At 32.2% G+C, this 12,108-nt stretch overlaps 1 protein-coding gene across 2 annotated transcripts; it reads left to right on the top strand.

Annotated features, from left to right (window-relative positions):
- The first annotated feature begins 9,229 nt into the window (after positions 1 to 9,229).
- LOC120139846 (cytochrome P450 98A2-like) lies at positions 9,230 to 11,382 on the top strand. Of its 2 annotated transcripts, none has more exons than XM_039154963.1 (3): positions 9,230 to 9,729; positions 10,202 to 10,593; positions 10,670 to 11,382. In XM_039154963.1, exons 1-3 carry the CDS (start codon positions 9,246 to 9,248, stop codon positions 11,312 to 11,314), a joined length of 1,521 nt encoding a protein of 506 aa, XP_039010894.1. In that variant the 5' UTR covers positions 9,230 to 9,245; the 3' UTR covers positions 11,315 to 11,382. The 2 variants fall into 2 exon arrangements, with proteins under 2 accessions (XP_039010894.1, XP_039010893.1); XM_039154962.1 differs by having other exon boundaries at positions 9,231 to 9,729; positions 10,196 to 10,593.
- The last annotated feature ends 726 nt before the right edge of the window (positions 11,383 to 12,108 follow it).

Below are 12,108 nucleotides of genomic sequence, written 5' to 3' on the forward strand. Positions count from 1 at the left end.
TTGTATCTGCTTCTAGGCAGAAGCGCTGTGAAAAATTTGATAATCCTAGAACAGATGCACTGCACATAGACAACTTTAGGTTTTCAAAGGTTGTTATAGACTCTGGAGTCCATTTGAAGCCATCCCTTTTCAACATATTTGTTAGTGACTTACTAATAGCTATATAATTTTTGATTAATTTCCTATAATATCATGTAAGTCTAAAGAATCCTCTCAAGGCTTTAATATTCTTTGGGCGAGGTTAGTTCTGCATTGCGTCCACTTTGCTAGGATCCGCTGCAACTCCTTGGACAAAAATAATGTGTCCCATACATTCAACCGTTTCCTGTTCAAAAAAATATTTTCTCTTTTTGACAAATAAACAGTAAGATCTGGTGAAACAATTAGTAGAGTTCTCCATACAGTGTTAGCTTCAGTCTTGAAACTGCATCCGATTCTTTTTAGAAAACCATAACCGATACAAGATAATTCAACAGACGATAGATGGAAATGGTTTAAGATATTGTATCATAATTCTGAACTTTCTTTTAAGTTAATTAGTAATACTTAATACATAAATGGCTAGTAATAATGTAATTTAACTTTATTTGATGAATATAGAGATGTTTTGGTGCCCTAGATGGAACGTTTATTAATGTCAATGTAGCTTCAATTGATAAACCTAGATACTGAACAAGAAAAAAAATGAAATTGCGACATATGTACTTGGTGTTTGCACCCAAACATGCAATTCATTTATGTTTTACCTGGGTGGGAATGTTCTGCTACTGATGGTAGAATACTCAGAGATGCCATTAGTAGAAGAAATGATTTAAATATTCCACAAGGTAAATTATTAGGTTAATAATATATATATAAAGAATGTAAAATTCTTACAAGTTTTGTATATTAATTCACTTTTAAATTAAAATAATATAGGGTGTTACTACTTATGTGATGCTAGATACACGAATGGAGAGGGATTTCTTACACCATATAGAGGACAAATATACCACTTGAATGATTGGAGAGAATGACACCAACCTACCACCCCTCAAGAATATTTTAACATGAAACATTCTCAAGCTAGGAATTGCATTGAGAGATGTTTTGGCATATGTTGACACTCATTTTCGTCAGGATTTTTTTATTTTGTTTTGTTTATATATATATATATATTGATATAGTATAATTTTTAAAAATAATTTTTGAAAAAATATAATATATGATTTTTAGAAAACGGTTTTTGAATATATATATATATATAGTTTTGAAAACATTTCGAAAATATATATATTATATAGTTTGAAATTTTTTGAAAACATATATAATATATAGTTTTTGAAAATATATATAATATATAGTTTTTGAAACATTTTTAATATATATATATAATATAGTTTTCAAAACATTTTTGAAAACATATATATTATATAGTTTTGAAAACATATATATAATATATAGTTTTTTAAAAAATATTTTGAAAACATATATATAATATATAGTTTTAAAAAAACATTTTGAATATATATATATATAATATATAGTTTTGGAAAATATTTTTGAAAATATATTATATAGTTTTAAAAAACAATTTTTGAAAATATATATTATAGGGTTTTAAAAACTTATAATATATATTTTCAAAAATAATTTTTTTATTTTTATTTTATTATTTATTTTTTGTAATTTTTCCAGGTTCAGTAAAGGTAATGAGGCCCAGAATAGAGAGCCTAAGGAGTTTGGCCCAACACCCTAGAGTCTTTACGTTTCAGCTAGGCACCGCACAAGCACCGCGCGTAGAAACCATGCGCAGATCGAAGCCAACAACCGGCCGAGATTTTCGATCGCACACCGACAAAACAGGCAACCATGCAAATAATCCCGGTTAAACTAGATTTCCCCTTCCCATTTTAGCCGGTCAACCACAAACAGTCCACAACAGCAAGATCGGGAACGATCCTGAGATAGTCAAGAATGGCCACCGGTGGAGGGGATATAAATACCCCCACCAAGCCACCAAACCACCAAACAACACACAACATCAAACCAAGATCGGGGAACACAAACCAACATCGGTGGACCATGACGAAAAACAAAGAGGCAACCACTACACAACAAAGGGGCAACCAATACACAACAAATGAGATACAAAGATACATCATCACACAACAAAGAAAAGTAAAATCATACAAAAAGCATTCGAAACTATAAAGAGGAATGCCAGGAAACCGAGGGGTCACCTGAAAAGGTATATACCGAGACCTTTTAGCCTAGATCTACGTCAAGGGGGTTCAATTTTGGTGTTTTGGGGTCTTGAAGGTGAGACGAGCGTTTCAGGGTATTTTGGGTTGGAACGGCCGCCACGAACGACAGACGGTGCGGCGGGGAAGACACTGAGCGGTGGCCTGCTATTGGGGTCGGTTAAAGGGGGAGAAAATTTGAGAGAAGGTTTTGATTTTTTCTGGTTTTGTTGAAAATGGTGTTTTTTTTAGTTTTAGGTTTATTTATAGTCGAGGGACTAGAGTGTAAATATAAGGTTCTTAAATCCTTTTCGCAATCCCCCAACATTTGAAGTGTAATTCATTTTGGTCACTATGTTCAATTTGGCCTCTGAATTTTCAATTTTTTTCAATTCGGTCTCTATTTATAATTTACATTTTTTGCAATTTAACCCCTCTACCCCTTTTATTTTTTCTTACAGCTAATTTTTAGCGTCAATTTGATCCATAAATTTTGATATATTTCAATTTGATCATTTAAACTTTTATTCATTTTTTTATTTACTCGTAATTTTAATATGTTTTTTCTCATTTTCTTTATTACTCTTTTTTAAACATTGTTTATATATATATATTCTTTACACTCCCCTATTTTATTACTTTTAAATTTTAACATTTTTATTTTTTATTTTTATTTTTGATTTATTTAATATTTTTATTTTTTATTTTCTTATTGTATTTTTTCTTTTTTTCTTGATTTATTTAATGTTTATTTAATATTTCTTATCTAAAACTTTTGACTTTTTAGGAATACTTTCAATCGATCAAAGGTAATTAATTCGACTTGAATTTTTTAAATTTAATTTTAATTTTAATTTTCACAATTAAGACAACCGACAAATTAAATGGTATCGAAAGGGCAGTTCAATAGTGTTAATCCTTGCTTGACTGTAATCGACTCCCGAATCCGATATATTTTTGCTAAAATACAGATCATGTAAGAAATCGAGGTATCTATCAACCCATTTTTTTTTCTTAAAATAAATTATCACTGGCGACTCTAACCATTTCATTCAAGTCGAAGCCCAATTTCGGGCCCACCTGAGAGACGGTCGCGACAACATATTGAAAGCGATATAGGCAATTTTAAGGGAAAAATCATTTTATCTAGTGAAAACACAATGTAGACTCATTTCCGCTTGTTATCTTCTCCATAATTTCATAAGATCTGAGATGCCAATTGATCCTATTGAATCTGACTATACTGAATATAGTAGCCATGTTGAAGAGATTAATGAGGTAGAAATGATCAGACATTGTGAGCCAAGCAGTGCTTGGACTGAGTGGAGAGACAAATTAGCAGAATATATGTTTACTAGTTGGTTGGCGTCACGTACTGTTGAAAACATTTTGATGTTTCAATATAAAAAATTAAGTTAAATGAATTTTAAGATTTTACAAAAGATTTTCTAAGTATATTCGATGTAATTATTCGAATATCAAAATATTACTCCAAGTGTTTCAAAGTTCATTTTAATCCTTACTAAAGTGTAAAATTATGTTTTATACTTAAATTATTTTTAAAACAATTTTACAAAGTATTTCGAACCGTTTCAAAGCCAAGAAAAATCATATTGCCCATGGGTACAGATTCCCCCCCAAGGGGTACAGATTCCCCCCAGGGGGAACATATTCATTTTAATCCTTACTAAAGTGTAAAATTGTGTTTTATACTTAAACTATTTTTAAAACAATTTTACAAAGTATTTCGAACCGTTTCAAAGCCAAGAAAAATCATATTGCCCAGGGGTACAGATTCCCCCCCAAGGGGTACAGATTCCCCCCAGGGGGTACCGATTCCCCCTGTCTAACGGTAAAAAACATATTGCACTTAGGGAACCGATTCCCCATGAGGGGGTATCGATTCCCCCCACGCTCCAAGCTATTTTATTAATTGTTTCTCATCCCCAAACAGCTCCAAAACATCCCAATGACTATATACGACTTCAAACACATTCCAAGCTACAAATACAAGCTAAGGACACTTGAAGAAACAAGAGAACAACTATCCAAGCAATCAAACACAAGAGAAGAGTTTTTCAATCTTATTTCATATTTCCCTTGTAAATATTTTGTTCTTGTGAGCTCAATCTTGTAAACACCTACCTTAGAGAGGTTTTCTTGTTTACATCTTTTATCCTTTTGTAAAGGGGAAAGGTTCTAGCTTAGCCCGTGTAAAAGCTAGGGAAATGTTCTAGTTTAGCCCGGAAAAACTAGGGAGTTTGTAAGGTTACTCTTTATCCTCAAAAGAAAGAACAAATTAGTGAATTTGTTGGAAAATCCTTGGTGAGGAGCTAAGGTAGTGGACGTAGACTTTGATTGAGAAAGTTGAACCACTATAAATCACTGTGCAATTCTCTATCTTTCAATCTCCTTACTCCCTAAACACAAAACCGTTCCGACCCCTCTTTGCAAACCATTCTGGTTGTCGATTCGAGCTTCCGAAAATCCTAACACGTACTTTACGATATTTGTTATTTTATGTTATGTATGGACTTCCACCTTCTATTTTATCTAATGTTAGTGGTCATTACTTTCATGTATTTAACATATTTATATTTTATGGCATAAACTTTATTAAATTTTATATTTCTCTTCTATAAAATTTGAATTTTATTTGTTATGGACATTCATTACTTATGTCATTCACTAAATTTGATTTCTATTATGTTACTATTTTAAATTTCATTTATGATTATTATTGACAATGATGACATGTTTTATGTTATGTTATACATTTTTTATATACATCTTCTTAGATTGTTTCGAAGAGCAATATGTCAACATCAAATATAGAATCTCAAAGGGGAAAACGGACATCTGGAAAGATTAAGTCTTTAGTAACTAAAAGGACATGGACTAAAAAGGAGGATGTCGCACTTGTGGAATGCTTACACATTTTGGCTGAAGACCCACATTGGAAAGCTGATAATGGAACATTTAGATCAAGTTATTTATCTTAACTTAAAAAGATGTTAGAAATTAAGCTTTCGACATCACAAATTAGGGCCCATCCACATATTGAATCTAGAGTGAAACTACTCAAAAGAAAATACAATGTTTTATCTGAAATATTGAATATTGGAAGTGGAATCGGTTGGAATGAATAAGAAAAATGTTTAACTGCGCCAAAGGATGTGTTTGATGATTGAGTTAGAGTAAGTATTTTAATTGAATTTATTTTCTTTCTGTACTCTTTGTTATCTACATAGGTAATTGTAAGATTTATTAAATATGCGATTTTATTATATTGTAGAGTCATCCAACTGCTGCTGGATTGAGAAACAAGTCATTTTCATTCTTTGACGACTTTGTTCAAATATTTGGAAAAGAAATAGCAACAAGAACAGCAACTGAGACAGCAGCTGATACAGTGGAACATATTGATGTTGAAGACAATGCATTTATAGATGCATTACTTGAAGAAGAGGGAGTAAGAGATTCTGAATCAAGAGAGGATGTTGGTGCTTCAACTTGTCAAACATCTGATGTTACTGCCTCTACCCCTACAATGAAAAAAGTAGCTAGCAAGAAAAGGTCTCGAAGTGATGATGGGTTAACCGAGCTTGTACAGGAGATAAGTTTGGTGTTGCATACCGAGAAACTGCCAAAGAAATTAATGATATTACTGCTTTATTGAAAAAGGAGGCAGAACAAAATGATCGAAGAATGTCAATTTTCACATAAATCATGAAAATTGAAGGCCTATCCAATGATGAAATGCTTACTGCAGGAGAGTATATTAGCAAAGATGCACACAAGGTAGATTTCTTCTTTTCTTTGTCAAAAGAATTCAAGCAAGATTATGTGATTAAGCAATTAGTTGAATGCCATCACTTTAGACCAACCTTTTGATTGTGTTCATTCTACAATTATGTCGATCTCTTTTTTATTATGACTTTAGAATATGGTCCCAACTTTTTTGTGTAACTTAGCCAGGTATATGTCAATCTTTTGACTTGGGGAATTTTTCGCAATGTTTTTAAAACCGGACCTTAAACCGGTGAAGGTACTGGTTCACTGGTTCAACCGTGGTTAAACCGCAGTTGAACCATTTTATATAAAATAATATTTTTTTAATTTTACATAATATTTAAAGCAATATTAATATATATATATATATATATATATATATATAACACTCTTTTTAAGTTCACAATATTAAAAGGTATAAAATATCACAAGTCATAACATATATAAGTTAAATACCATAATATCAAGTGAAACAAATTGATTTAAATCAACTACAACATAATATTTAAGGTCAATATCTAATGAAATTCAACAACAACTAAAAAAATAGAATCGTGTGAACCGCTTGAACCGTCGGTTCACACCGGTTTTACCGGTTCATTGTAAAATTGGTTTTGGAGGCTGACCGGACTGGACAGGCAACCAATTCCCAGTTCAACCGGTCGAACTGGCCAGTCCAATATGGTTTTGATAACATTGATTTTTTGTGTATATAATATAGCCAACATATATGATTAAGTTTAGAATGACATGCCTATTATCTTTTGTAAGTTTGAACATTGTACAAACTTTTGATGGTTAATGTTATACTTCTTTTTGTTATGTAGTATATGGCTTGCAAGTAATGTGCTAGTTTTCGAATGTGTTAAATACTTTTTATAAATTTAAATATTATATTTGATTCAATTATTCGAATATTACAAATATTTCTCAAAGTTTTAAAATGTCAATTTGTACTCCTTACTTAATGAAAAATTGAGATTCAAAATAAAAATATTTTTGAAATAATTATTACTAAGTGTTTTGAACTTTAATCAATACAATGCAATATAGTAGTACCGATACTACTCATTTGGTTTTGACTCCAAAATTTTCCAGAATCCCAAAATGGTACCGATACCATTGTCTGATATCGATACTACTATATATAGAAGTATCGACACTCCTTGGACGGTATCGATACTACTATATATGGAAGTATCGATATTCATTGGATTGTATCGATACTACTATATATAGAAGTATCGATACTCCTTGGACGGTATCTATATTGTTGCTTTCCAACGTTCAAAATATTTGAATTTTATGCAGGTAGTATCGATACCATTAGGGATGGTACCGATACCAAGACGGTCCCAACATCTATTTTGTGTGGAAAACATTACCCAACAGAATCATCGTAATGGTCGATTCAATATCATAGTGAAAATTAAAAATCTAATATTGAACATTTAGTTAAATGTTGAAATAAAATTTTAATATTTTTTAGATAAATTATGTAAAATTTAATATTAATTAAAATAATACATTATATACTTAAATAATAAAATAATATATTATCAATGAATTTTTATATAAATAATTTTTATTTAAATATTTAGAATTTCACTTGTTAAAAAATATAGAACAAGGTCAATTTGGTAAAATATACATTCTAGTAATCTTTTATTCCTTCAACCAAACACTGTAATCTTACATTACTTCCAAACAAACCAAACACATTAATGTAACATTCTCAGTAACGTGTTAGGTAATGTTACATTCCGGTAATCCTATTCCCACTGGTAATCTTATATTTCGTGAACCAAACGCACACTAAAGGTTATATTAGTCATATGGAAGTGACTTATAATTTAATATAGAAGTTTTAATCAATATATAATCAGATTTACATATAATTTATCTATTTATTATTCCTTTACGGAAAAAGTAATTTAACACATTTAGATATTTTAATAATTTTCTGTCTAAAAGTTAAAAATCTATTTTTAAAAATAGATTAAAAATATTTTTATTTCAAATAGTATTTTTTTAGCGTTATTAGAGATCATTTTCCATATAAAAAGTAATTTTCAACTTCAAAAATTAATTTGAAAAGTAATGAATATTTGACCCTTAAACCATTCTAATTAATAGTTAAATACCTTCTAAGATGCACCCTAAATATTTTGGGGTGGTTTCATAAAAACGAAAATTGTGTTCTACTTGACTTGGTGGATTCGGATTAGAAGGCCAACCTTTTTAACACCTATATTTGCTGAATTTTAATTAAGATGGAAAATGAAAATGAAAATGAAAATGAAAATGAAAAATCTGTGTGCTATGGATCAGGACTCCCCACCACCACCTCCCCACTCCTCACCAACCATTGAACCCACATCCCCACTTTCTTCCACTTTTCACACCTCACCAACCACCCACATCATTATCTCTCCCATGTGTCATAATCCCATTGGGCCTTCACACTAATCCCTTGCACCATTTATATTTTCGTATCATTCCTGAATGGATCAAAAGAGAAGAGGTATTAGATAAATACGATTTTATTTCATTAAAATTTTAAATTTATATATAATTTAAATATTTTTTTGTTTAAAATAAAATAAAATGAACATAAAATTATATCTAAAATCTAATCATGTCAAATCATTAATAATATAAAATTAAATTTATAGAGTGATAATTTAATTTATTATTAGAGATTTTCTAAGAAAATAAATTTCACTCGAATATAAATTATACATAAAAAAATAGAAATTGACATTTTTTTAGGATTACTATCATATTATATAATTAATTATTAAATTGATTATTATATGTATTTATAACTATATTTCTTATTAAATTATAAATATAACTTGATAATATTTATATTAATTTTATGACGTTTTTAATACTTTATGATATGTGTAACATAATTGCTCAGTAATGTATTCTTTGATAATAATATATATTGTACACATGTAATTATAATTATGAATTTTAATCTAATATTTTTTTCATATACTGTATTGATTATTTAATTCAACATTTCTGAATTTTTAATGATATTTTAAATTTACTTCCACCTACTACCGGGTCGATTCGAGATGATTCATACATAGTCAAAAGTGTAAGAATGCTTTAAGAAATCCGTTCACCAACTCCCTTTGCCCACCAGGCACCCGTTTCTCCTATATATCGACACCTTCCCAACCAATTTGATCAATAAACCATAGAAATCCAAAGAGGATGGGTCCTCTAATTATTACCATCGCAATCTTCTCTGTATTCCTATCGTACAAGCTTTACCAACGGCTAAGGTTCAAGCTGCCGCCGGGTCCACGAGCGTGGCCGGTGGTTGGGAACCTTTACGACATCAAACCGGTTAGGTTCCGGTGTTATGCGGAATGGGCGCAGGTCTATGGTCCGATCATTTCCGTGTGGTTTGGGTCCACACTGAATGTGATCGTTTCCAACACGGATCTGGCGAGGGAAGTTCTAAAAGAGCGTGATCAACAGTTGGCTGATCGGCACAGGACAAGATCCGCGGCGAAGTTCAGCAGAGACGGACAGGATCTTATATGGGCTGATTATGGGCCTCACTATGTTAAGGTACGGAAAGTCTGCACGCTGGAGCTTTTCTCTCCCAAGCGGCTTGAAGCCTTGAGACCCATCAGAGAAGATGAGGTTACTGCCATGGTTGAATCCATCTTCATCGACTGCAACAATCCTGGTATTCTCTCCTCCTTTTTTTAATAATCGTACAGTTTCATCGTTGCTTTTGCTTAAGGTTTCTACAATGGTTGCCAAGTAGTTGTTGTAATCACATTGATGGAGAGTGTAATAATTTGATTAGACTATTCTAATCCAATTAATTAGCGTTGAAGGTGAAATTAGTTAATTCTATCATAAGATATTCCATTCGGGAAAATATTAATCCTTACCAGATTTTTTAGGATTTTTTATGGTCAAATTTTAATACTTTCATATGAAAAGGATGCAATGTTTTTTATGGTCAAATTTGTGATCTCTTGTGGAAATGGCCTACTTGTATCTAGGGGTGAGTCAAGAGTAAAATTTGTTTGAGTTAGTCGAATTGACTAATTTTATTTTATAGTTTTAACTTTATTTGAATTTCGTCCATCCCTACTTTTATCAATTCAATACGAGCCTAATATTTATTTCCCCCTCCAATTTAGATGCAGGAAGCAAGAGTTTGCTAGTAAGGAAATACTTGGGAGCAGTAGCATTCAACAACATAACCAGGCTAGCATTTGGGAAACGTTTTGTGAACTCTGAGGGCATAATGGACGAGCAAGGCCACGAATTCAAGGCCATTGTGGCTAATGGTCTTAAGCTGGGTGCATCGCTTGCCATGGCCGAGCACATTCCTTGGCTTCGTTGGATGTTTCCCTTGGAAGAGGAAGCATTCGCCAAGCATGGGGCACGGAGAGACCGTCTCACCCGAGCTATCATGGAGGAGCACACCCTTGCCCGCCAGAAGAGCGGCGGTGCCAAGCAGCATTTTGTCGATGCCTTGCTTACATTGCAAGAAAAGTATGACCTTAGCGAGGATACAATAATTGGACTTCTTTGGGTAAGAATGTGTTTAACTTTTGGAGACCAGTAGTGTTTTAGGGTCCATATTCTTTAAGTATAACTTGAACCCGCAGGACATGATCACAGCAGGCATGGACACAACAGCGATCTCAGTGGAGTGGGCAATGGCCGAGCTAATTCGGAATCCAAGAGTGCAGCAAAAAGCACAAGAGGAGCTAGACCATGTAATCGGATCCGACAGGGTGATGTCCGAAACTGATTTCTCGAGTCTGCCTTACCTTCAAAGTGTAGCCAAGGAGGCACTAAGATTGCATCCCCCAACACCCCTAATGCTACCCCACCGTGCGAATGCAAATGTCAAAATCGGTGGCTATGACATCCCCAAAGGATCAAACGTGCACGTCAACGTATGGGCGGTAGCACGTGATCCAGCCGTGTGGAAAGACCCTGAAGAGTTCCGGCCAGAACGATTCCTCGAGGAAGACGTGGACATGAAAGGCCATGATTTTCGACTGCTTCCATTCGGTGCAGGGAGGAGGGTGTGCCCCGGTGCTCAACTTGGGATCAATCTGGTAACATCGATGCTGGGCCACTTGTTGCACCATTTTTGCTGGACACCAGCGGAGGGGGTGAAGGTGGAGGAAATCGACATGGCTGAGAATCCTGGATTGGTTGCTTACATGAAGACTCCAGTGCAGGCAATGGCCACACCTAGGCTGCCTTCTCATCTCTACAAACGCATGGCTGTGGATATATAATAAATTTTGGATTTTTGTTATCATCTGCTCTGAAGAAGAGGACCAAATAAACTTCAATGTGTTTCTAATTAGTTGTACCACTTTTCGTCTTTTCATATTGCAATGGAATTTGTCATTACGGGTTGTAAAATCATGTAACTTTCACTATTACAAAATATCTTAACAGTGAATATAAATCTGTCAAAGCTGCAATGATGAATTTCTGACATTTTCATCGTATTTTTTTTGCTCAATCAGGCAGCTGTCAACTTTTTTTATATGTATATTATTTTTTTATAAAAAAATATAATGTCAAAATTAGTCCATATATTTATTTAAATGATCATTTTGATCTTTAATTTCTATGTTAGAATATATTAATCTATCATTTTATTTTAGGATAAAAACCTCTAATATTTGATTGCAGGGCCGATCCTGACTATTTTTAGGCTCGGGGCGAAAATAAAAAATGATCCCTATATAAAAAAAATTAAGAAATACGTAATATACAATTTTTATTAGATTTTTTACTAAATTAAAAAAATAGTAATTCATTATAATATAAAAGATGTCAAAAAAATATATATTTAAGAATACAAATACTTATAAAAAAATATTACATTCAATCATTTTTTATGCAAAACCATTGATGATAGTATCAACATCAATGCTTTCCAATATAATTTTCTCAATACATAACATATAATTTTGAAAATAAAAGAATGATCTTATCTATAATTTGAAAATATATAAAATTAAAAGAAAGAATTTGTAAATGTGGTCTACCTAGAATTTTAAGGACAATCTTCAATATG

The sequence above is a fragment of the Hibiscus syriacus genome, unplaced genomic scaffold (genome assembly GCF_006381635.1).
Source record: "Hibiscus syriacus cultivar Baekdansim isolate YM2019G1 unplaced genomic scaffold, ASM638163v2 tig00110776_pilon, whole genome shotgun sequence".
NCBI lineage: Eukaryota > Viridiplantae > Streptophyta > Magnoliopsida > Malvales > Malvaceae > Hibiscus > Hibiscus syriacus.